The sequence below is a fragment of the Mauremys mutica genome, chromosome 12 (assembly GCF_020497125.1).
Source record: "Mauremys mutica isolate MM-2020 ecotype Southern chromosome 12, ASM2049712v1, whole genome shotgun sequence".
NCBI lineage: Eukaryota > Metazoa > Chordata > Testudines > Geoemydidae > Mauremys > Mauremys mutica.
Window position 1 is genome coordinate 14,473,099 of NC_059083.1, and position 26,673 is coordinate 14,499,771.

General features: G+C 51.8%; 1 protein-coding gene across 2 annotated transcripts in view; it reads left to right on the plus strand.

The window, feature by feature from the left end:
• Positions 1–25,222, plus strand: part of LOC123345490 (zinc finger protein RFP-like) — a 35,340-nt gene extending 10,118 nt beyond the window's left edge. The window contains exons 1-7 of one of the 2 annotated variants that reach the window (XM_044982448.1): positions 13,054–13,470; positions 16,426–16,521; positions 18,170–18,400; positions 19,009–19,031; positions 19,761–19,876; positions 23,220–23,279; positions 24,249–25,222. In XM_044982448.1, coding sequence (XP_044838383.1) covers positions 13,054–13,470; positions 16,426–16,521; positions 18,170–18,400; positions 19,009–19,031; positions 19,761–19,876; positions 23,220–23,279; positions 24,249–24,766 — 1,461 coding nt within the window. In that variant the 3' untranslated portion in view covers positions 24,767–25,222. Of the gene's footprint in view, positions 1–13,053; positions 13,471–16,425; positions 16,522–18,169; positions 18,401–19,008; positions 19,032–19,760; positions 19,877–23,219; positions 23,280–24,248 lie in introns of those variants that run through there. The other variant, XM_044982447.1, reaches the window with a different exon arrangement.
• The last annotated feature ends 1,451 nt before the right edge of the window (positions 25,223–26,673 follow it).

Here is a 26,673-nt window from a genome sequence, read left to right on the forward strand (position 1 = left end):
CCTGGGATCCAGGCCTGTCCCAGCCAGGATGGGGCTCCTGGGGAGTGTGAGAAATGGTCCCAGCCTCCTCTAAGGACAAACTCTGCCCCTAATGCTCTGATTTTCTCTCTGCCCAGCTAATGTGACTCTGGATCCAGACGCGGCTCATCCCCGACTCATCCTGTCTGAGGATCGGAAACATTTGAGATGGGGAGACACACGGCAGCGACTGCCCAACAACCCTGAGAGATTTGACACTGAGCCCTGTGTGCTGGGCTGTGAGGGATTCACCTCGGGGAGACATTGCTGGGAGGTGGAGGTGGAGGTGGGGGGTGGGCAATACTGGGCTGTGGGGGTGGCTAGAGCGTCTGTGAGGAGGAAGGGACAGATCAGCCTCAGCCCTGAGGGGGGGATCTGGGCGGTGGAGCGGTGGTGGGGTCAGTTCCAGGTTCTCACCTCCCCTGTGACCCCCCTGCCCCTGAGCCGGGCCCCCAGCAGGATCCGGGTTTGTCTGGACTGTGGCCGGGGGCAGGTGACATTTATCGATGCTGGTGACGAGGCCCCGATCTTCACTTTCCCGCCGGGCTCCATCCCTGGGGAGAGAATCCGACCCTGGTTCTGGGTGGTGGGATCCTGGCTCAGCCTGTGTCCCTGAGACACACAGGAGGCAGGAAGGAACCAGAAATCAGCCTCTCTACCCTCATGGACCCCAGTCTCTATGACCTTGGAGGACTCCTGTCTACCCAGAACCTGGCTCTTTTTCTCTATGACCTGTGGAAGCCCCTCCCCTTCCCTGCTAGGGTGACCAGATGTCCAGATTTTATAGGGACAGTCCCGATTTTTGGGTTGTTTTCTTATATAGGGTCCTATTACCCCCCACCCACCTCCCAATTTTTCACACTTCCTGTCTGGTCACCCTATTCCCTGCATTCCCAAGGAGAAGGGAAGAACCCTTGGGGCTGCAGGAGGGGCCCTGAGGCCACATGTGGGGGCTGGGCAGGGGGCAGAACTAACAGCCGGGCTGGGGACAGGTGCAGGTGGAGGTGACAGGGACACAGCGTGAATCAATCAGGGTTTGGGGGGTTGGGGAGAAGCAGCAGCAGGGAGCGGTTTGTACAGATCTGGGGGATTAGATCTCACTGGGGTCTCCCAGCCAGAGCTCCTGCCGCAGGGGCCCAAGTCACCTTCCCCTGTAACGACAGGACTGCTGGTAACCCTGTAACTGTCACAAAAAAGGCGGGGAGATGGGTGCATATTGACGAAAAAAATGATATCACCTTAAAAAAATCATCGTTGTGTGAGTCTAATGATTTTTTTTTCAACTCCTGAGGTTGGCAGCACTGGGAGAGTCAGGGACAGGGTGGCATTAACAAGAGGGAATTAGAAGAAGCAAGAAGAATAATGTAAATTTAAATCAAACAAGAATAAATAGAGAGTCAATGAGAAATGGTGGAGAACAGAAATGAGAAGAGTGAGAGGAAAATATCCCTGACAGGGGAACAAGCCGGGGCAGCAGGAGGGGAAGGGATAAAATCAGGGGAAAGAAGAGAGTGGCCCTGGGGGATGATCTGTGACAGGGAGGGAAGAAGGGTGGGAGAGAGACAGGAAAATAAACAGGGATCAGAAGTGAGGGTTAGAAAAACAAGTAGAAAAGAACAGTATGAAAGGAAAGGGAACATGACAGGGACAGAGATTTATTACAAGTTCCTGAAAGCGACACTGTAACTCATTAATTCCCTATATTAATTTCTGGACGACTGTCCTGTTGTGCCATTAAGAAAACTGTTCTCAGTGGTTGGGGAATCTCCTTTCCATGCTGTGGTTATTAAGGCAGCTTCTTGGCTCTGTTTACTCACCACCTTTAGTTACTGACTGTAAATAAAACATTACAAACAATTCTTTGTGTTTGTTCCACTTTACTGTCCCAGCTGCAGTTGTTGAGGGCAGAGTCCTGGGATTTGCTTGCTGACCTGCTTGTGTCCACACACTCCCATGGCGACAGGATATATTGTGACCCTGGGAGGAGAGTTTGGGTTTTACTGGGATGTGTCACTCTCCAGCCTATGCTCTGTCTCTGTCCTGTGCACATCCGTGTCAATCAGGAATTACTCAGCTGTGCTCTCTGGAGAGGAGACTGGCTGCACAGGGTGCGATCCATGACTTGGTGTTGCAGTGCTGAGCATCACAGGGCTTAATTTGTAGGTAACTAGAAAATCACAGTCTGCAACTCTGCAAAGCTGGGTTAGGGGCCTAAATGCCCTATACAATGCATGGCATCACAGGCACCTTACAGTGGGATTCACAAAAGCCAGCTCACTAGGCGGGGAGCCATCTAAGCTAGCCAATGGGAGAGGCGACAAGGGCGGGGGGGGAGTGTGCTAAGCCCTGCCCCCTCTCACAGACAGGTGCCTAAATCAGGGCTGCAGAGGGGCATCTATGTCTGCTTAGCAACCCATAGACGGGAACCCAGAGTAATTCTGAACATGGGTCCGTGTGTTCACACTGTCAGCTGCAAGCTCATGGAGGTGGCCACAGTTGCGGCACGTGCAGTGGCACTGGGAGAGGTGGATTATGGGCAGCTATCCCAGAGAGCACCTCTTCCCATTCTGGCGCCGTGTCTTGTGAGAAGGGGGCGGGGAGGTGCAGGGCATTCTGGGTCCTGTCCCAATGCATCGTGATGCATCGCTTCACATCCCAACAATCCCTGTGCTTCCATCCACATTTGGCGCCATCTTTCAATGGTTTTTGTACTGCACGCTCTGTCTTCCCTTTCGGTCTGCAGGAATGGATCCTGACCTTGTGAGGAATATCCTCGTGGGTCTTGCCAGCATGTCACGAATTGCAGTCGAGTTACTCCTTAAGCTACAAAGTGACAGGAGTCTGTTGATGATATCGACTTGAGTAACGCATACAACACGAGATTGATTGTGGCGTTCGCGGACATACTCACCACCGCGGAACGCCGCTTTTGGCCTCGGGAAACAAGCACTGAGTGGTGGGATCACATCGTCATGCAAGACTGGCATGACGAGCAGTGGCTGCAGAACCTTTGGATGAGAAAAGCCACTTTCATGGGACTGTGCAAGCTTGCCCCCATCCTGCTGCACAAGGACACAAGATTGAGAGTTGCCTTGCAGGTGGAGAAGCGGCTGGCTATTGCGATCTGGAAGCTAGCAACTCCAGACAGCTACCGATTGGTCACTAACAAGTTTGGACCATTGGAATCGTGTTGATGCACGTTTGCAGGGCCATTAATCGCATCCTGCTCCGAAGAACTGTGACTCTGGGTGATGTGCGTGACATTGTGGCTGGATCGGCAGAAATGGGTTTCCCTAACTCCGGAGGGGCGATAGATGGGACGCATATTCCAGTTCTGGCACCAGACCACCTACCCTCCGAGTACATCAGTTGGAAGGGGTATTTCTCTATGGTTCTCCAGGCACTTGTGGATCACCGGGGGTGTTTCATGGACATTAACGCAGGCTGGTCCAGAAAAGTGCATGTAGCATGCATTTTTCAGAACACAGGCCTGTTCAGGAAGCTGCAAGCCGGGACATTCTTCCTGGACCAGAAGATCACCGTAGGGGAAGTCGAAATGCCCACTGTGATCCTTGGAGACCCCCCTTACCCTTTAATGCCGTGGCTCATGAAACCCTACACAGGGAGCCTTGACAGCAGCAAGGAGCGATTCAACAACAGGCTGAGTCGGTGCAGAATGACGGTGGAGTGTGCTTTGGGCCATTTAAAGGGCCACTGGTCCTTTCAGTATCCCGCCACACCTGTACTTTTTGTTGTTCAGTAAGGGACTGCTGCATGACTTCAGGCAGCAGGTCCTCTTTGGCTCTTCACAGCCGCTTCCTGACTCTTTGTAGTCTTTTGTCTGGCTGCGATCTCAAGGTTGCATCTGTAAAGCCAAAATGCAACACTTAACAGAGGCAGCAATGTTCACACTAGACACAGCAATTATTTGGCCGTACTTAAAAACAAGTAAAGTGTACACAATAGCAGAAAGTGCTGGCTGCAAAACGAGCACACACAACCCACAGCAGTGGTGAGTAAGCACAGGGGCAAGGGGTCCTTTGGAGTTGGTTCTGTGCCTTGGGGAGAGCCAACAGCTGCAGGGGGCCCCTATACTGAACACTGTCCCCACATTTTCTACACAATGAGTTCATCTTGGGAGTTATCTCGCTGCTGAGGATGACCTGAGAAGAAAGGGAGAGTCTTCTACTACAATGTGAGTTCCGCCCTGGCCCTTATGCCACTTGCCGGTGTGCAGCAATGGTCCCCCCCCACGCCCCGCCCCTCACTGCACAGTTGCATGGACAGGTTAGCCTTACTGGGACAAGGAGCACAGTAGCTCTGCCGAGGAACATGCACAAGCGGATTGCCCAGCTTCTGCATCAGACCTTTGAAGAGATCACTGAGGACGATTACCATGATATGAGAGAGCACATCAGCACCCTGTTCTGCATCTAGGGATGCCCATGGATGCAGCCCTAATCCTCCTCACCCCAAGATCCTGCACCAAACAACTTCCTTCCCAAAATAAAAGCCGCTTACCTGGCACCTCCTCTGCTGTTTGTTCTTCCCCAAGCACCGTCCGCTGGGACTGGCTACCTTCCTCCTAGCTTGAAAACAGCTCCTGGCGGCATGCGTCTAGGGATGCTGGGCTGTCCTTTGGCTCTGGGACCCCCCCTCTTCAACACCCTCGCTCCCGCTTTCCTCTTCCTTGAATTCTGTGCTGCTACGGCCTCTGAGGTGTCCAAGGTGGTCTTCGGAGTGGAGGTGAGGTCACCCCCAAGTATGGTGTCCAGCTCTTTGTAGAAATGGCAGGTCACAGGGGCAGCACTGGAGCTGCAGTTTCCCTCCCACACTTTGCAGTAGGCACTCCGCAGCCCCTTCACTTTAACCCTGCACTGCATCCCGGTCATGGCCCCTTTCCATCATGGCCCTTGATATCTGCCCGAAGGTATCGTAATTCCTACGGCAGGAGCACAGCTGGGACTGGACAGCTTCCTCCCCTCAAACACTGATGAGGTCCAGCACCTCGCCATTGCTCCATAGTGGGGATCGCCTGGCGCGTGGAGGCATGGTCACCTGGAAAGATACACTGAGAGCACTCCACGCCTGCAGGAAGGGGAATTTCAAAATTCCCAGAGAATTTAAAGGGCAGGTCTGGCAGTTGGTCACCTGAGGGCAGGGCAGTAGAGTTCAAAGTGATGACCAGAGCGGCTAGAACAGGCATTGTGGGACACTTCTGGGGGCTGATCAGAGCGCAGTAATAGACCAGGGTGTCCACACTGGCACCACCTGTGGGAGGGAGGGTGATGCTAGCAAACCCAGCACCAGGTTATGCCAAGGCCCCCAGGTCTCACTGAGAAATGCCTGGCTGGAAACCAGTCTGGATCACCTGTGTGTTTGTGCTGTTAAAATAGGGATTTGATTTATAAAAAAGTCCTTAGCTTTTTGAAATGCTTGTGAGTTGGTGCCTGCATTAACTTAACTTATAATATCTGTATCCATGTTATAGGGTAATAGCTCAGTGTTTGCTCAGCCATTATTAATGTATTTGCTGTGAAACTATGAACCCAGTCAGGAGGGAAGGAAGCATCACCGAGTATAAAATACTAGATTACCACAAGAGGTGTCATCTCCTCTCCAACAAAAGAAGGCCCATACACATCAGACAAGTCATTATGGGACATCAGTGGATAAAACTGACAGGTTCCAGAGTAGCAGCCATGTTACTCTGTATCCGCAAAAAGAACAGGAGTATTTGTGGCACTTAGGAGTACTTAGGTGCCACAAGTACTCCTTGTTCTTTCCGTGGACAAAAGATTCTGTTGATTTCTCCCCACACACCCATGAAGAGGAGACATGCACAAGCACTCCTCCCATCAGCTTGAACTCTGAGCGGAAGTGATTGGGCCTCTGGAACAGGGTGCAACCTTAATATTGGGATGAGTTGGTGTAAGGGACCATCACAAAGGCAGGCTTGCCTGAGTGGCAGGATATATGACAGTCTGTGACTCCACGTTAAGGCTGTTATAGTGCTTGATGGGTTCACACTAGATACCTAGTGGGTGAAATCTAAATATAGAACATACAACCAGCATGGTGTTTGTGCCCTGGTTGGATACTCACATGCCTGAGCTACTCTAGACAGGGGGATTGAACCTGGGTCTCCTGCATGCTGGAGAGTGTGCTAACCACCAGGGGGACTTTAAAGTTGAAAGGAGAGTGACATCACCAACATCCTCTCCTCCTTCCTCCCCTCCCCCCAATTTTGTGCACAGTGAGGCAGGTGCCTACCTCATTCCAGCAAGAAACACCTTCGACACCTGAGCCACCTGACGTTAGGCGCTGGGTTCCTGTCTGTGAGTGGCTAAGCAGAGATAGACGGCCCTCTGTAGCCCAGATTGAAATACCTGTATGTGAGAGAGGGGCAGGGCTTAGGACACCCTCTCCCCTTCTCGGTCTTTCCCATTGGCTGGCTTAGATGGCTTCTGCCTACTGAGGTGGCTTTTGTGAATCGCATTGTAAGGTGCCTGTGTCGCCCATGCATTGTCTAGGGAGTTTAGGCCCCTGACTCAGCTCTGAGGATCACAGTGCTGCGGTTCCTGTGATTTTCTAGCTGCCTAAAAATTAAGCCCTGTGATGCTCAGCATTGCAACACCTGAGTCCCTGCATGGATCGTCCCCTGTGCAACCAGTCACCTCTCCACAGGGCACAGCTGAGCAATTCCTGATTGACATGGGTGTGCACAGGACAAGAGACAAAGAACAGGCTGGGTAGTGACACATCAAAGTAAACCCCAAACTCTCCTCCTAGAGGCGTAATATTCCCTCTGAGGGCTACCGGGATACAACCAAGTCAAGAAACAAATCCTATGACTCTGCTACTGCAGCTGGAATATTAAAGGGGAACAAACAGGAAGGAATGTGGGTCATGTTTTATTTACAGTAAGTAACTGGAATCTGGAAAGTAAAAGGAGCAGAGAAGGAGCTGTAATAACCGCAGCATGGCCAGGAGATCCCCAGCTGCTGAGAAGAGTTTTCTTAATGGCACTAAAATAGCACCAATGCCCAGGAATTAATATAGGGAATTAATGAGTTACAGTCTCTCTTTCAGTAACGTCATAAATCTCTCTGCCCTGCTCACGTTCACTTTCCTTCGCCTTTTTCTACTCTTCACTTTTCTAGCCCACATTTCCCTGGTTATTTTCCTGTGTCTCTTCCACTCTCCTCCCCTCCCTCTCCCCCTTTGGCATCTCCATTCATTCCCCCTGATTTTAATCCCTTCCCCTCTTGCTGTCCCCGGGCTGGTTCCCCTGCAGTGATATTTTCCCGTCACTCTTCTCATTTCTGTTTTGCACCATTGCTCCAGGACGCTCCCGTTATTCTAATTTTATTTTAATTCAAATTTTTCTTCCTGCTTCTTCTATTTCCTCTGGTTAAACCTGCCCTCTCCCTGCCTCCCCGAGTGCAATCATAAGAACATAAGAACAGTCGTACCAGGTCGGACCAAAGGTCCATCTAGCCCAGTATCCTGTCTACCAACAGTGGCCAATGCCAGGTGCCCCAGAGGGAGTGACAATGATCAAGTGATCTCTCTCCTGCCATCCATCTCCACCCTCTGACAAACAGAGGCTAGGGACACCATTCCTTACCCATCCTGGCTAATAGCCATTTATGGACTTAACCACCATGAGGAGTTTATTAAAAAAAACATGAGACTGACCCAATGATCATTTTTTAAGGTTATATCATGGTTTTTGGTTTAGCTCCACCCTTAGCCCATCACCTCCGGATTCCCCCCAAACCTCCCAACTCCTCATCAGACACAGGAGGAGTTGACCCAGACTGTGGGTCTGGGTCAACTGAAGATCACTGAGGTGAGCAGATCTGCCAATAAGTGCAGGGCCCACCAAGGTAGAGGAGGAACTTTGTCACAGTTCCTAATCGCATCTGTCTTAACTTTTCTTGTACCACTTGCGTATCTGGGGTTCCAAAAGGGGAGTGTCTAGGTATGATGCTAATGATTTCCCATACCCGGCTCACAGCTTACAGCTTGTAGCTGCCTTCCCCTCTCTCCAGCTCCAGAGACAAAGATAAACCAACCCCCGCCCCCCCACACACACACCCAGCAGGTTTTCCAATCTGAAAGGGTACAGTCCCCCTATTGGTTCCCCGGGTCAGGTGCCAGCTCAGATAAAAGCAGCAAAGAATTCTTTGCTGCTTTTACAGATCCAGACTAACACGGCTACCCCTCTGAAACTCAGGTAAAGCTTCTCTTAACCCTTTACAGGTCAGGCAATTAGGGGACAGTTGCTAAGGAGGATTCTATAGCTCCTGACTGGCTGGGTGTCCCTAAAAGGGAGCTACCTCCTTTATCACAGCCAGCGTTTGGGCCTTGCTGGGTTCTTCCATTGGCAGGAGAAATGGATGATAGGAGTTAGGTATTTCTGTGGTGCAATCTTCATTAGTTACACACAATGGCCACACATTCCTGTGCCCTGAACACGATAGAAACAAACAGCGGCCGGCAGTTTCCTTACTCAGAACTCCACATCGGCCTTTCCAGGGTACCCTGTCCCTGAAGCAAGCTCTGTTTCTGTTTCCTGCCAGGATCACACTCACGACTGCTTCTCTTGGCTTTCTACCTCACACACACCAAGCTGCCAGCCAACCCCTCAGCCCCTGTGTTTCCTGCTAGCTCCAGGGAAACTCCTCTTAGGCCTGCTCTACACAACACTTAGATCAACCTAGTGACACCATGGGCAGTGAAAAATTGTGTGCCCTGAGTGCCACGGCTAGATGGACCTAACCCCCAGTGCAGACAATGGAATTCTGACGGTGACCTGGCTACGGCCTCTCAGAAAGTGGGATTAACTAGAGCGATGGAAAAACCACTTCCATCAATGCAGGAGGCATCTACACTAGGGCACTTCAGCGACACAGCTGTAGCTCTGCTGAAGTAGCGACTGTAGCTATACCCATATTCTTCCTGAGGCCTGGTCTACACCTAAAACTTAGGCTGGCCTAAGTACAAGGCTCAGCACTGTGAAAACTTTCACACCCTGTGTGACGTAGCTAGACCAATCTAACCCCCGATGTAGATGCAGATAGGTCAGTGGAAGAATTCTAACAACTGCCTCTCCCAGAGATGTAGTGTAAACACACCCTTAGACTGTGATCCAGAAAAGCCAGCACTGTAGTGGGGAAACCACCTAAGCTAGCCAATGCGTGACGCCAATGAGAGGGGCAAGTGCTAAGGGCTCCCTGCACAGAGGGAGACACCTGCTTAGCTGCACACCCCATGGCTGGAGGAGGATGTGGGGGTGCTGTCACGTCACCTCCTTTATTGTAGTGCATCACCGGGATGACGAGAGTTACGGCTGAGACCAGCTTTCTGTGGGAGTGCACTAAGATCGACACCATCCCTCAGTTTGCCTGGATGTTTGGCATGCCCTGGCAGAGCAGGGTCGGGCCGGGGACCAAATTGGAGGCCAGTTGATGAAGGGTTCCCAAGATACGTCTCCCTGGTAAAAGTGGATGGCTTCTATCACCATTTGTGTTCGCTGATAGGGAAAAGCCCAGGGTGGAGCGTTTTGCTTCAATGTCTCTCTCACTGGAGGGTTACCCACAGAGAGTGTCTGGGACCAGGGTTGCCAAGTGTTGAACATAATTTTTATGGACAGTATAGAAAAAAATTACGGACGACCAAACTTTTTTACGCACACGTTCTTACGTACTATAAAGATGGCTCTAAAGGATAAAAGGGAACAATATTCCATGTTTTTATTCCTACATCACAACAGCAATGCTATTCTGCTAGTTGAACCTACTAATGAGCCACATCAGCATCCTCCAAGTTCTCCAGTTTGTGATCATACACAGACAGGCCTGTTCAGGAGCTGGCATCATCTCTTGTTGCTTTTCAAAAGCACCTGAGCCCATGAAGCAGTATGGTAGGTAGGACGGTCCCAGGGCGGGCAGGGAAACACCCAAGGTCCAACCGCTGCTGGGGTAGGGAGGGCCGGGCTGAACAGGGGTCGGGACGGGGTGGAACTGGCCACGCCAGCCGCTGCGTGAATTATTCAGCCGCTCTCCTGCCTCTCAGCTTTAGCTCTCAGCAACATCACACGAAACATACAGGAACCATGCTGCAGACGGACATCCAATCCACTATTGTTCCAACCAAGATTTACCTCGTGTTTGTAAAGAAATTCAGTCATGTTATTCAACATGACTTTGACACACCATTTCTGTTAGACACTGTTATATTTTGGGGGGCAGCCGGTTTAGGAAGAAATTACTTGAGGCCAGAGAGCCGACAACTAACAAAACTACCATTTTATTTACAGACACAGAGCTCACTTAGCCGGCCGAAGCTGGCCGAGCTATTCCCTAATAATTTAATTTAGTTGCCATAGGAACAAAAACCATGACAACCAAATACACAACATATTCCTCCCCCCCTAATAAGAGCATTTTCTAAATAAAACACACACTAGACTAGAGAAGGAGGGTAGACTGCCTCCATTCCCAGCTAAACCCTGGGGATTATTTTGCCCCATAACCGTGGGTTCGCCCTAGCTAAAGATCCAGCCAATGAGGAGGCCTTTTGTCTCTAGGTGGATTACGGCGAACTTCTGGTGTTGTTGCACCCAAAAGTACCATGGGCGCAAGGTCCGCAGCACGAACAGGTGAGGAGGTGGTATCAGCTCGTGCTGGGCAAAGGGGTATCTCAGCCGCCGGCAGTAATGGAGGAGAACAGTCAGGAACAGGTGATTTGTGATTTGGTGTCTTACCAGAAGAGGTGAAGTCAGACCCCTCAACTGCAGATGTGTTCTGAGGACTGGCATGACTTGGCAACAGCTGATCTACGTCGCCGCCAGGCAAGATTTTCTGCAGTTCGGACTGTGTAGGAAACAGGTCCTATTTGAGTGATGATTGTGGCCGGGGCCCATTTAGCTCTGGAAGTATAATTCTGAGCCAAAACTGGCTGTCCCGGGCTAAAGGTTCGGTCTTTTGCTCTGGGTGCCCGTCTGATGACTTGATATTGCTGTTGATGTTGCACAGTTTGTCGGGGTTCAGAAGGTTTTAGCAGATCAAAGCAAGTGCACAGCTGTCATCCCATCATTAGAAAGGCCGGGGATACCTGGGTCGTAGCATGAGGTGTGTTTCTGTAGGAAAGTAAGAAGGTATCCAGACGCTTTTGAATGGAGTGTTGTCCACTTGCTGATTTTAAAGCGTTTTTCATTGTAACAGGGTGTATTAGCAGGGAGTAGGTTTTAGCCCCTACAACACTTAAGAATATTGGCACCTTTTTTGCTTTTGTAATGTCATTTGCAATAACAAAAAGCTTAAAACGCTGAGTATACATATGCCACTGCTTTATATTTTTATTAAAAGGTTTCAGTGGCCTGGTTAGAGTAGCCATGATTTTTAGTTTTACTTTTACAGTTAGTGCAAACAAGCAGTATTTTTTTTGTTTGTTTTTTACCTTGACTTTTATTTTTTTTTATTACTGGAGCAGCACCAGCATCCCATCCTCATCGCCACTTGTTATATCCTTGGGGGCAGCCGATTTAGGAAGACATCACTTGAGGTCAGAGAGAAGACAGCTAACAAAACTACCATTTTATTTACAGACACAGAGCTCACTTAGCCGGCTGAAGCTGGCCGAGCTATCCCCTATTAATCTAACTCAGTTGCCATAGGAACAAAAACCATGACAACCAAATACACAACAGACACCAGTATAGCTTCAAACCCTAGACCAAGGCTGTGGCTACACTTAGCACTTCAAAGTGTAGTCAAAGCACCAGCGCTGGGAGAGAGCTCTCCCAGCGCTGTCCGTACTCCACCTCCCTGTGGGGAATAACGGACAGCGCTGGGAGCCGCGCTTCCAGCGCTGGTGCTTTGACCACACTGGCGCTTTGCAGCGCCGCAATTTGCAGCGCTGGAGAGGGTGTGTTTTCACACCCTGCTGCAGCGCTGCAAATTTGTAAGTGTAGCCAAGCCCCAAGGTAACTGCCCAGCACGGCTTCCCCGCCACAGCTGAATTCCTTCTCATTGTCCCTGATGCCGGCTTCCCAGACTACCCCAGGCCTCCTCAGTCTGTCCCCACATCCCCTCCTGCAGCTGCAATGGGCAAGTGGCCTGACAGGTCTCTGTTTATCCCACACCAGGTACCCTGCAGCCCCTAGTGCGAGCTCCCCGCACACCCGCTGCCCTCGGCTATTGGGCCCCAGCCCTCACCTGGGGGACAGGAGCTTGGTATCCCCGCAGTCCCTGGTCTCTCTGCTGGGACTGACAAACAGGGAGAAAATGGGGGCAGGGCCTTGCTGGGAGTGGTTGCATTACAGGGGCACCTGCCCCACTAGGGCCCAGGCTGAGCTCCCAGCACATTCCACAGGCCCCTGAGCCGCCATCAGATGGACTTTCAGCCTCCGTCCGTGTGGTGGTGGGGGAGGCACTGGGTTACTGCCCGGGGGAGCTGCTGGGGGAGGGAGGGAGGAAGGAGATTTACGGGCTCACAGACAATTTTAACAGTTCTAAAGCTTCAACTTTTTGAATCTCAGTGTCCAGTGTCATTAAATAGTTCTGGTCTGACCAAAATATTGTCTGATCCCCCCAAAATTTCCCACAACCGTGAAAATTTTAACTGGAATGAAATGCTTAAAACCCAGATTGTTGTGCAGCTGTGAAAGTTTAAATCAATAAATATAAAAATTGCTTAAAATAAAGATTATCTGTCAAAATTAGATATTATAGAAAAAAATTCTGCCCAGCCTGACTATCACTCCTGACGCACAGCTCCTGCTCCAGCTCAGGGGGCTGCCTCAGTGACCCTCCCCACCAGCACATGGACTGATTGCAGGACCGGATCCCTAGTGATACATTTTTACACTAAAGCCTCCAGAGGTGAAATCGGTTGGGTCCTTCCTGCTCTGCAAACAGCCTGAGTCATTTTCAGGCATGGAAACACCCCCTTGCTGCTGCAGGCGGGGCATAGTGTGAATTCAGGAAATTGAAACTAACCCTGATCCACTGTCCAGAGGGAGCCATGGCTGCAGAGAACCCCGTGGAAAGTCTCCAGGAGGAAGTGACATGTCCCGTCTGTCTGGAGCATTTCACAGAACCTGTCACTCTGGAGTGTGGGCACAATTTCTGCCGAGCCTGCATCAGCCAGTGCTGGGAGGGATCCGCTACAGCCGCCTCCTGCCCTCAGTGCAGAGAAACTGTGCAACAAAGAAACCTCAGGCCCAACAGGCAGCTGGCAAATGTCATAGAAATTGCCAGGCGGTTGAGTTTACAGGCAGCAAAGGGAACAGCAGGGGACGTGGTGTGCGGGGAGCACCAGGAGGCTCTGAAACTGTTCTGTGAGGAAGATCAAACCCCCATCTGTGTGGTGTGCGACAGATCCCGGGCTCACCGCGCTCACACGGTGGTTCCCATACAGGAGGCTGCCCAGGAGTACAAGGTAGGGAATTGCTGTCAAATTTAATGGGTTAACTTTCGGGTTTTAATGACAGGCTAATTTCACTGAGAGTTCCCTGTCACGGGTGTGACTCATCATTCAGCTCTGTAAAGTCTTCATTGTACAGGAGATGCTATAAGAAAATTAATGGTCTGGCAGTGTGGCAACAGAGGCAAACTATCAAGTCTTGAAATCAGGATCTGACCCCCTGCTCCGGGCCCAGAGGGGTTTGAAAGTGGCCTGGCAGGGCTTGAGAGCGGCGGTTCTCAAGACTGGGCTAATTGAGGAAGTGGCTGCAGGTGAGGCCACACCCCAAACTGAGCCACAGCTGGCCCCTATAAAAGGCCAGGGAAGCCAGAGGCAGGCAGTCTTTCTCTGTTGCTAGAGGGAGATGGGCCTGGCTGCCTAGGAGCTGAGACTGTATGCCTGAGTGGAGCAGGGCTGGGGAAAGGCTGAGGAGCTGGGGAGCTCTGGCCTGGAAAGCCCCAGGCTGCGGCCTAGCACAAGGCCAAAAGGTACTGGGGGTTGCAGGAGCAACCAAGGGGTAGGCAAAGGTAGCAGCAGGTCCAAACCCAACCTTGCCAATGATGAATAGGCTGATACTGCAGTCTGCCCCAGGGGGTGGGGCTAGACAGTGACTGACAGTAGCCACATACTGAGGCAAGGTAGGGATAGAGGATGGGGGTTCCCTGAGACAGAAGGGGAAGCCCAGAATAGAAAGGGGTTATTGCCAGGGGACAGCTCCCCCATGTAAAAGGGCACCGGGTCCAGGGAGAGGCATGGGGGCCTGAGGACAGGTGGCTCACCAGCCTGCAGAGTGCGCTCCAGGGTTGGAAAAGAGCTAATTCCCAGAGTCACCAGCAGGAGGTGCCGCAGGGGTGAGTCGACCCGTTTACACCCCCTTCCCCAAGGCCTCGCTGAATTCCCGCTCAATCCATAGCCCTCTCTCTCCATTGCTCACTTTCACTGGTAACGGGAAGGGAGTTGGGGTTTGGGTGGGGGTGCGGGCTGCAGGCTGTGGCCAAGGGGTTTGCAGTGTGGGAGGGGGCTCTGGGCTGGGACAGAGTGTTGGGGTGCTGGAGTGGGTATGGGGGGCTGGCTCTGGGAGGAGGGTTAGGGCTGGGGCAGGGGGGTTGGGGTACAGGAGGGGGTGTGGGGTGCTGGCTCCAGCTGGGCGGCACAGGCTTACCTCAGGCGACTCACGGTCCGTAGGGCTAAGGCAGGCTTCCTGCCTGCCCCAAATCCTGCACCACTCCTAAAAGGGGAAAATGTGCCCCTGGGGCCTGGGTGGGGGGGCACGTGGCCCTGCACACTGCCCCTCTCTGCAGGCACCACTCCCACAGCTCCCATTGGCCACAGTTCCTGATTTAGGGCCAATGGGAGCTGCAGAGGAGGTGCGGAGACCCATGCCTGCAGCCCAGGCTGTGGGGACATGCTGGCTGCTTCTGGGAGTGCCGTACAGTTGGGGCAGGCAGGGAGCCTGCATTAGCAGCAGCGGCCAACCCTGCTGTTCCGCTGGAGATCACAATCAGCTGGGAAAGTCTCCAGGATCGACTAGTCGATAGGAATCGACCAGTAGGTGACCACTGGTCTAGCTAGACAAATCTCCCCAGACCCAGTCCAAGACTCAAACCACTTTGCCATGCTGCCATCTTAGCATCAGCCCCACCCAGTGATGAAGTGTCTCTGGTAGGAGGGAGAGAGACGCCTTGATAAAGGTCCCAGGCCCACCAGGAAGAGGAGGATTCTGAACTCCCGTGTCGCTCCATGAGGGATTAATCTCAGATGCTGCCGGCCTGCACTAGAGGAGATCACTGGGCTAAACCCTGCATGGGAACCCGAGCACCTTCAGTCCGCACACAAAAGGGCTCCAGACAGCTCAGGTCAATGCCAAGTACCACTGGGATTACACTGGATTGTAGCAAAACTAACCCCAGGCTGGAGCTGACCAGTGCCAGTCTGACCTGCTCTGTTGTGTACATGGGCAAGGACCAGCCAGAGTGGTTCCATTAGTCCCACCAGGCAGCCTTTTGTAATCTCCCAGAATGCACTGCTTCCGGGATCTTTACCAGGCAATGGGACTGTGGGGTATCTGCCCAGGGGGCATTGCCATGAAAAGAGTTTAGGGCAGCACTGGGGCAAACCCCAACCCTTCTTTACACAAATCTGCATCATGTCTAATTAGGGAGGTCACCGAGGCATCCCCAGAACATAGGACATGCCCACACCTGCCTGCATGGGCCCGTCCTCACCCATATCACTCACCCTGCGTGGGCCCCACCAACGCTTTTTTCAGCGTGTCCCCACCTGCATCATTCTGCATGAAGGTGCCACCCCCAGCCACGCCCCCACTGTCACGGGTATCCTCCTGCAGCCTCAGTCTCCTCCACCTTTTTCATCGGACAAACACATATCCAGTGCCAAGTCCCTACCAGACATGGATAGTGCTTCACAACACTGGGACAGTGCAGCTTCCAACCAGACGAATGGCCTCCCGACGTCTCATGGGGTTTGCCCTGGTGCTTAGACCAGCTCAGCCCAACCCCAGTGCAGTCCTCAGGGCTGAAATCCCAGCCCATATTGAAACCCTGGTGGCTTCTGGAATTTGTATCACTTGGTTCGTTAAACCCTCTACAAAACAGCTTTATTGATTCACCCCCATGTGACTCCGGTGCCCTGTTAGGCTCTGTACCACTAATCAGTTCACAAATACCAGTAAAGCTTGGTTATAATTGAGATCTCTCTCTAATTACTAAAAAGACTGACTCTGAATAGGTAACGAGTCCGAATGTGAAACGTTCCCAGTCTCCATTAATGAGGTTTCATCTCCTTCGTGGTTCTGATGTCACAAAGCGATTAGAACCACAGTCATCTTGGGTTTCAGGTGGAAAAACACCCACTTCCAAGCACCTCTCAACTATCCAGATGAAACCTCCTAAATCATTTCTCTTTCTTCAGGAAAGAATCCAGGCCCATTTGAAGACTCTGAGGGAAGAGAGAGAAAAGCTGCTGGGATTGAAAGCGATTGGAGAGGGGAATAGCCAGGAGTATCTGGTAGGTGCCTGTTGTTATGAACCGGCTGGGACTGGAAGTGGGAGGTCTGTTTGGAGGCAGACTCCTGTGTGGCCTTGGTGAACCTGGGCTTGTGTGTTTTTCTCCAGGATCATGGATTGCTGGGTTAGCTTCATGTATAAACAAGCCCTAAGCTTCCATTTTCTTTCATAAGTTAATATCTAGCCTTTGGTGGCTTGCCCAGAAATCCTCCCCAAGTGAACTGAATGTCCCCGTGAAGTGCTGTCCGCTGTGTCTGGTCATTTTGTGCATTTTTAAAAATGTTTGTTTCTTTTAACTCCCCTGGCGTCTCTGTCAGTGTGGTGCTGAGCCCTGCCTCCTGCTGCTCTGGGTGTGAATTTCCAGAGACCATAAATAATAGAATATGCTGATCATGACAGGCATGGAAACATCCATTTCAGAGGGATACAGGGGCCAAAGGGGAAGGTGTGAGAGAATCCTCTGCCTAGTACACACAGTGTAGAGTCAAATGTCAGAAATATGAGTCAACAGTGTGATGCTGTTGCAAAAAAAGCAAACGTGATTCTGGGATGCATTAACAAGTGTGCTGTGCACAAGCCAGGAGAAGTCATTCTTCTGCTCTACTCTGCGCTGGTCAGGCCTCGGCTGGAGTATTGTGTCCAGTTCTGGGCACTGCATTTCAAGAAAGATGTGGAGAAATTGGAGAGGGTCCAGAGGAGAGCAACAAGAATTAAATTAATTGAGATATCCTATCTTCTAGAATTGAAAGGTCATTGATTCCAGCCCCCTGCTTTCACTAGCAGAACCAAGTATTGATTTTGCTTGAGATATGTAAGTGGCCCCCTCACGGGCTGAACTCACAACCCTGGGTTTAGCAGGCCAATGCTCAAACCACTGAGCTGTCCCTCTCCCTATTTGAAAATGATTAAAGGTCTAGAGAATGTGACCTATGAAGGAAGTCTGAAAGAATTGGGTTTGTTTAGTTTGGAAAAGAGAAGACTGAGAGGGGACATGATAGCAGTTTTCAGGTATCTAAAAGGGTGTCATAAGGAGGTGGGAGAAAACCTGTTCACTTTAGCCTCTAAGGATAGAAGGAGAAGCAATGGGCTTAAACTGCAGTAAGGGAGGTTTAGGATAAGGTTGGGCATTAGGAAAAAGTTCCTAACTGTCAGGGTAGTTAAACAGAGGAATAAACTGCCTAGGGAGGTTGTGGAATCTCCACCTCTGGAGATATTTAAGAGTAGGTTAGATAAATGTCTATCCGGGATGGTCTAGACAGTATTTGGTCCTGCCTTGAGGGCAGGGGACTGGACTCGATGACCTCTTGAGGTCTCTTCCAGTCCTAGAGTCTATGAAGCAGCAAAGAATCCTGTGGCACCTTATAGACTAACAGATGTTTTGCAGCATGAGCTTTCGTGGGTGAATACCCACTTCTTCAGATGCATTCACCCACGAAAGCTCATGCTGCAAAACATCTGTTAGTCTATAAGGTGCCACAGGATTCTTTGCTGCTTCTACAGAACCAGACTAACACGGCTACCCCTCTGAGAGTCTATGAAAAATCTTAGTATTTTAAAAGACATTCTCCCTCCTGCAAACTCAGCTCTCCATGAAAGGACTCCGGGCTCTATCTATGTTCCTGACCAGCCCTTCCCCTATTTTCATGCAGAAACAAACACAAACCGAGAGGCAGAAGATTGTGTCTGAATTTCAGGAACTGCGGGAGTTCCTGGAGGAACAAGAGCAACTCCTGCTGGCCCAGCTGGAGAAGCTGGATGAGGAGATTGTGAGGATCCAGAATGAAAATGTCAGTAAACTCTCCGAGCAGATTTCCCATCTCAGTGAGCTGATCAGTGAGATGGAGGGGAAGTGTCAGAAGCCAGCAAGTGAATTCCTGCAGGTGAGACTGAATGAGAAATGCAGATGGGTGCTCCAGAGTGCCCACAATGGCTGCACTGCCAATCAACTCCTTCTCCTCCCTCTAGCACCATCTGGCTGCTGTGATCAGCTGTTCCACTGTATGAAGAGGAGGCTGAGAGGGAGAGAGAAGAGCGGGGAGGGAGTGTGCTCACAAGAGGAGGCAGGGAAGAGGCAGGGTTGGGGTGAAGTGGGAGCAGGAAGACTTGGGCTGGGGTGTGACATTGCAGGAAGGGTTGGGGCGTGGGGTTGAGCACCCCCAGGGACAATTAGAAACTGGCAGTCATGATTAAAAACATGCCAGATCCCAACACAAGGAAGGGAGGACTCTTGAATTCTAAGCACTGGAGTCCAGCAGTCGGAGACCTTGGTGTAACTCGGCGTGTGCATTGCTCACATGTGAGTAACTATTATTCTTTGCAGAGTCACAGACACAGAGATATGAGAGATGGAAAAGCCCCATTGGCTCAGGGAATCCATGACCCTGGCCTAGGGCAGGGCCTCTCTTCCTCATATTTGCAAAATCTCTTCCCTGGAATCCCGTGTGTGTGTCAGAGGGGACTGAAATTATTTTGTCTCTCTCTTTTCTAGGATTTTAGAAGGACCTTGAGCAGGTACGTGGCTCTCGCTCCCCCTCACACCTCACAACGCTGGGAAAGAGCTTGGTGGTGATGTTAGCACCACATCTCCACAGGGCTCTACAGCAAAATGTGTGAGGAAGGTCACATGTTGGATACGAACCTCTCCGATCAACTTCATCCTGAGATTCTCACCCTTGAATAGAAGATTCTGGGATTCTCCATTCAGTGGGAAAGACTAACCTCAAGTATTTCCTAGACATGTCACCTCCTTGGGGGACTGGCTGCTTCAGGACTATGAGGATGGAATATGGGCCTGTCACTGCTGGGGCACTGGTCACTATTCAGCCCAGGGCAGCAGCGGTCAAGAGTCTTTCCCACCTGAGGATTGTTTAGAGGCCTGTGTGGAATAAGCTGGGGAGAGGGGAGTTGGTGTCTCAGTCCAGTTCCCAGAGGGCAGATTTCTACAGCACTTCACCTGGGAACTTGTTGTTCCTCAGAGCATGGAGGCCTAGGAGTGAATTGGCCATGGAGACTCAATTCCCCTTTTGTTCCCAGAGCTGGTCTCTCCAGACCAGAGTTGAAGAATATTAAAGAGTCCTGTGAAGGGAAGGTTGTACGGCCATGGGCTGTGTTGCACCTGCTCTCAGATTGGGAGAAGTTGAGGAATTCTAACTCCAGACATATTAGAGCAGCGACTTACTAGCCAGAATTTATAACAAGTCACACAATGAAATATAATCGTGGGAAATGGTTTCTCTCTAGGTGTGAGAAGGGGAAGTTCCAGCAGCCAGAGGAGATTTCTCCTGAACTGGAAAAGCGAGTCAGTGATTTCTCCCAGAAAATGACTGTGCTACTGGAGACTCTGGGGAAGTTCAAAGGTACCTAGAAGGGATCTGGGAATGGAAATTGGGATGAGCCTCCGAGACTGAGGGAGGAGAGTGGCTCTGGCCAATTAGGTCACAATTAGATGATGCTTCTATTTAATTGTTGGATGAGAATGTCACGCACTTGGGGTCCAAGTCACTCAGGTTGATATATTCAAGCCTTTATTTTTACTAAAAACATGCCTTCCCATGACAATTACTGTTAAAGAAAGAAATGACTCAGACTCATAGACTTTAAGGCCAAAAGGGACCATCACGATTATCCAGTCTGACCTCCTGCACATTGCAGGCCACAGAATCTCACCCACCCACTCCTGCAATAGAGCCCAACCTCTGTCCGAGTTACAAAGAATCCACCATTGAAATAGTTTAAATCTGCAAGTGACCTGTGCCCCACGCTACAGAAGGCAGAAAACCCCCCAGGTTCTCTGCCAATCTGACTTGGGGGGAAATTCCTTCCCAACCCCAGATATGATGGTCAGTTGGATACCGAGCATTTTGGCAAGACCCAACAGCCAGACACATAGCAAAGAACTCTCTATAGATCAGAGCCCTCCCCATCTAATGCCCCATCACAAGCTATAGGGCACATTTCTCAAAGGCGGATCCAGCCCATCACTGTGCTCGGGTCCAGGGGGGGTGCAAGGATGTTTCGCGCCCTAGGCGAAACTTCCACCTTGCGCGTCCCCCTCCCGCCAAGGCAGCTCCCTCCCTCTGCCCTGAGGCGCCCCCCTTGTGGCAGCTCCCCACGCTCCTCCCTGAGGCACCCCGCCCCACACCTCTGAGGCACCCCATCTCACCCCTGCTCCGCGCACGAGCACGCTGTCGGTGCTTCACTTCTCCCGCCTCCCAGGCTTGCAGCGCCTAAGCTAATTGGTGCCACAAGCCTGGGAGGCGGGAGAAGTGAAGCAGCCACAGAGTGTTCGGGGAGGAGGCGGGGCAGGGGTGAGCTGGGACGGGGAGTTTCCCTGTGTGCCGCTCCCCCCCTTTCTGCAGGCGGCCCTCCCCGCGCTCCCCCTGCCCCAGCTCCCTCCGCCTAAATGCCAGCAGAGACCGGGGCGGCCAAAGATCCGGCTGCCGTCGTCGCTGTTGAAGAAAATGGCGCCCCCCAAATCCCAGTGCCCTAGGTGACCGCCTAGGTCGCCTAAATGGTTGCACCGGCCCTGCTCGGGTCCCATACGGCAGCTAGTCTTGGCGAAATAGACAATTGTAGGGAAGGAGAAAGCCCTGCAGGGCTGCCCAGAGGATTCAGGGGGCCTGGGGCAAAGCAATTTTGGGGGCCCCTTCCATTAAAAAAAATTGCAATACTATAGAATACTATATTCTCATGGGAGCCCCTGCAGGGCCAGGGGCAAATTGCCCCACTTGCCCCACCCCGGCAGCCCTGAAGCCCCGCCCCCATGGTCAGGGATCCTCCAGCACAGGAGCCTCTGGTGCCTCCTCCGCAGCACCTGCAGGCAGAAGGCGTGTTCCTGAGAGGGCTGGGAATGGGGTGGGGGTGCTGAGGGCGGGTGGAAGAGGGATGGGGGTGGATGAGGGATAGAGGGAGGTGGGCAGTGTAAAGCTGGGCCTCTGAAACTCTTCTCCCTGGCCAAGACCCATGGGGGCCATTGTCATAGGAATGTAGCTCTGGCTGGCTTCAGAACTTCCTTATCCTCTCCCAAGTTCTGCACCGGCCCCTGCAGTCACTGAACAGCAGAGTCACCCCTCTCCTGCTGGTACAGGGGTGAATTTGTCCAATTGAGTCAACTTTCTCAATTTCTACCTTTATAAAATTTGTATTTCTGCCTATGGAGGACGAGGCCCCGTCATGCTGCTTAGTGAAGACGCTGAATGAACAGACCCAATAACCTCTGTGACAGACCCAGACCAGTGGGGTACAGGAGCCTGGTAGAAGGAAAATATACGGGATGGCCACGGGATGAATAGTTCCCTGAGTGACCAGAGGAGGGGCTGGACTAGAGCAGTCAGGAACCTGCTAGAACCAATTAAGACAGGCAGGCTAATTAAGACACCTGGAGCTAGTTAAAACCATACTAGAATCAGTTATGGGAGGCAGACTAATCAGGACACCTGGTTTAGAAAGGAGCTCCCATCAGTTAGTGGAGGGTGAGCGAGGAGTGAGAAGGTGCTGCTGGAGGACTGAGGCGTACAAGCGTGATCAGGCTTCAGGAGGAAGATCCTGCAGTGAGGATAATGAAGGAGCTGGGGGGAGGCCATGGGGAAGTAGCCCTGGGAGTTGTAGCTGTAGCTGTCATGCATCTGATACAGGGGACATCGCAGACAGCTGCTCTCCAGAGAGCCCTGGGCTGGAATCCACCCGGGTTCCCCGCATCCCACCAACTCCTGATTGGACACAGGAGGAGTTGACTTGGTCTGTGACCAACACCAGAGGGAAGGTCTAATTTGGAAAGGGATCTGGCCTGTCTCCGACTCACTAGGTGGGACACAGAGACTGCGGGGATTGTTCTCCATTTCTCCCATGCTGGCCAGTGATGGGGTTAGCTGAGTGAACGGCAGGTTTGAGCCTCTAGCAGAAGTGGCCAAACTGAGGGCTGCCGTGAACCTCTGAGGTGAGCAAATCCGCCAAAAAAGTGCAGGACCCACCATCAAGGCAGAGGAGGAACTTTTAGAGCCAGGATTTCACAAACTCTCAATATCCTGTTAGTGTCAAAGGGACCAAAGTGGGCCAAGTTACTTTCATTCCAAAGTCTTTGCAGGGTCTGGGTCTAGATTACGGCAAAGGGTAGTAAGTGAATGAGACAAACCAACTGGAGTTTGAAGGGAGGGAGGGGATGAGGAGGGGAAAGTAAATGTCTTACAGATTGTCTGTCCTGGGGTGTTTGTGAGGCTGCAAGGACGTTGGTTCCATTGCTGGGAGATGCCTGAATGAGAGAGGAAAGAGATGGTTTCAGACCTATTTATATAAAATATGTGAGTGTTTCTCGGTGTGTTTCTCTGTCATAATTAAAAGACAGTTCTAGGAGTTGAGAGTGGGGCCACACCATCAGGGGCTCGTTCACCTGCACATCTACCAGCGTGATATATGCCATCATGTGCCAGCAATGCCCCTCTGCCATGTACATTGGCCAAACCGGACAGTCTCTATGCAAAAGAATAAATGGACACAAATCTGACATCAGGAATCATAACATTCAAAAACCAGTGGGAGAACACTTCAGCCTCGCTAACCACTCAGTGACAGACTTGAAGGTGGCAATTTTCTCGGTGTGTTTCTCTGTCATAATTAAAAGACAGTTCTAGGAGCTGAGAGTGGGGACGCTGTTATAAATATGAAAGCCTGAAATCTTGTCTCCTTTTTCTTTCTCCCCTCCAGACACTCTGCTGTCTGCACTAGAGATGAAAAGAGGAGGATCCCTAGGAACATTCAGACAGGGTGAGATTGCAGCTGGAGATTGTTTTTAAATGATCAGAAAACGTCTTCATGAGATTGTAGCTAAAGTTACCAACCAAACCGATACCGACTATAACACACAGAGCCCTAACAACACCACACTGAACAGTGAGGAGCTCCCACGCTGAAGTCACACAAACACTCCTGTCACCAACCTTAGTGCTGAGTTCATGCCCACGCTGCTGAACAGAAAATCTCTCCCTGAGCAGCATGTGCACAGAGCTCTCTGTCCTGAGGGCTGACACATCCCTCTGCTCTACCCCAGTGCTGGGGGTCTCCCTCATCCTGCTTCTACAACATCCTGCCTTTCCTCTGGGCAGGGTTGGGCTCTCCCATTGGAGCTGCTCACTGCTTCCTGGATTGAGGAGACGCTCTCCCTGTGAGGCTGTCAGCTCCTCCCTTCTCTCTGGGCTGGGGATGGGGCTACCCCACACAATGCCCCCTCCTATTCTCTAGTCATAAGCAGCTCTTTCCCAATGCTGCACCTTCGTCTCCGTTCCCCGGCCCGGGAGTGTAGGCCACCCCACCCAATGCCATTTCCTTCTCTCTTTTCTTAATTGGCTCTTCCTTCTCTGGCCGAGGAGTGGAGGCTGCATTTAGGGGTGGGAGCTTAGCTCTGGGGTTCAAAGCTGGTACCTGCCTCCTCTGCTCCCTCCTCACCAAAAACTTCCTTGCTGTGTCTCTGATGCTGGGAATGGAGCAGCCCCAACAGAGGGAGCAGGGAGCTGAAGCCTCAGCAAGCACATGAAAAACTAATAAAGTGGGTCCCATTACACGGACTGAGGAACTGCAGTGACGTCCCTGCTCAGTCTCAGGTGCCCAGGCCAGAGGCAGCTCCCTGGGATCCAGGCCTGTCCCAGCCAGGATGGGGCTGCTGGGGAGTGTGAGAAATGGTCCCAGCCTCCCCTAAGGACGAACTCTGCCTCTAACGCTCTGATTCTCTCTCCCCAGCGAATGTGACTCTGGATCCAGACACGGCTCATCCCAACCTCATCCTGTCTGAGGATCGGAAACGTGTGAGATGGGAAGACACACGGCAGCGACTGCCCAACAACCCTGAGAGATTTGACACTGTGTTCTGTGTGCTGGGCTGTGAGGGATTCACCTCGGGGAGACATTGCTGGGAGGTGGAGGTGGGAAATGAGCGATGCTGGGCTGTGGGGGTGGCCAGAGAGTCTGTGGGGAGGAAGGGACAGATCAGCCGTAGCCCTGAGGAGGGGATCTGGGCTGTGGAGTGGCTGGATCAGCTCTGGGCTCTCACCTCCCCTGTGACCCCCCTGCCCCTGAGCCGGTTCCCCAGCAGGATCCGGGTTTGTCTGGACTGTGACCGGGGGCAGGTGACATTTATCAATGCTGGTGACGAGGCCCCGATCTTCACTTTCCCGCCAGGCTCCGTCCCTCGGGAGAGAATCCGACCCTGGCTCTGGGTGGTGTGGACATGGGGATCCCAGCTCAGCCTGTGTCCCTGAGACACGCAGCAGAGAAGGGAACCGGAAATCAGCCTCTCTACCCTCAGGGACTCCAGTCTCTATGACTTTGGAGGACTCCTGTCTACCCAGAACCTGGCTCCTTATCTCTATGACCTGTGGAAGTCCCTCCCCTTCCCTGCTAGGGTGACCAGATGTCCATTTTTTATAGGGACAGTCCCGATTTTGGGGTCTTTTTCTTATATAGGCTCCTATTACTCCCCCACCCGCTCCCAATTTTTCACACTTGCTGTCTGGTCACCCTATTCCCTGCATTCCCAGGGATGGGTCTGGGAGGAGGGAAGAAATCCTGGGGCTGCAGGAGGGGCCCTGAGGGGCAGATGTCGGAGCTGGGCAGGGGGCAGAACTGTTCTCAGTTCTCAGTGGTTGGGGAATCTCCTTTCCATGCTGTGGTTATTAAGGCAGCTTCTTGGCTCTGTTTACTCACCACCTTTAGTTACTGACTGTAAATAAAACATTACAAACAATTCTTTGTGTTTGTTCCACTTTACTGTCCCAGCTGCAGTTGTTGAGGGCAGAGTCCTGGGATTTGCTTTCTGACCTGCTTGTGTCCACACACTCCCATGGCGATAGGATATATTGTGACTCTAGGAGGAGAGTTTGGGTTTTACTGTGTGATGTGTCACTCTCCAGCCTGTGCTCTGTCTCTGTCCTGTGCACATCCACGTCGATCAGGAATTGCTCAGCTGTGCTCTGTGGCAAGGAGACTGGCTGCACAGGGTGCGATCCATAACTTGGTGTTGCAGTGCTGAGCATCACAGGGCTTAATTTGTAGGTAACTAGAAAATCACAGTCTGCAACTCTGCAAAGCTGGGTTAGGGGCCTAAATGCCCTATACAATGCCTGGGCATCACAGGCACCTTACAGTGGGATTCACAAAAGCCAGCTCACTAGGCGGGGAGCCATCTAAGCAAGCCAATGGGAGAGGCAAGAAACGGGGGGGAGGGCAGTGTGCTAAGCCCTGCGCCCTCTAAATCAGGGCTGCAGAGGGGCATCTTTGTCTGCTTAGCTACCCATAGATGGGAACCCAGAGCAATTCTGAACATGGGTCCGGGTCTTCACACTGTCAGCTGCAAGCTCACGGGGGTGGCCACAGTTGCGGCACTTGCAGTGGCATTGGGAGAGGTGGATTATGGGCAGCTATCCCAGAGAGCACCTCTTCCAATTCTGGTGCCGTGTCTTGTGAGAAAGGGGTGGGGAGGTGCAGGGCATTCTGGGTCCTGTCCCAATGCACCGTGATGCATCGCTTCGCATCCCAACAATCCCTGTGCTTCCATCCACATTTGGCACCATCTTTCAATGGTTTTTGTACTGTGCGCTCTGTCTTCCCGTTCGGTCTGCAGGAATGGATCCTGACCTTGTGAGAAATATGCTCATGGGTCTTGCCAGCATGTCACGAATTGCAGTCGAGTTACTCCTTAAGCTACAAAGTGACAGGAGTCTGTTGATGATATCGACTTGAGTAACGCATACAACACGAGATTGATTGTGGCGTTCGCGGACATACTCACCACCGTGGAACGCCGCTTTTGGCCTCGGGAAACAAGCACTGATTGGTGGGATCACATCGTCATGCAAGATTGGCATGACGAGCAGTGGCTGCAGAACCTTTCGATGAGGAAAGCCACTTTCATGGGACTTTGCCAAGCTTGCCCCCACCCTGCTGCACAAGGACACAAGATTGAGAGTTGCCTTGCAGGTGGAGAAGCGGCTGGCTATTGCGATCTGGAAGCTGACAACTCCAGACAGTTACCGATCAGTCACTAACAAGTTTGGACCATTAGAATTGTGTTGATGCAAGTTTGCAGGGCCATTAAACGCATCCTGCTCCGAAGAACTGTGACTCTGGGTGATGTGCGTGACATTGTGGCTGGCTCTGCAAAAATGGA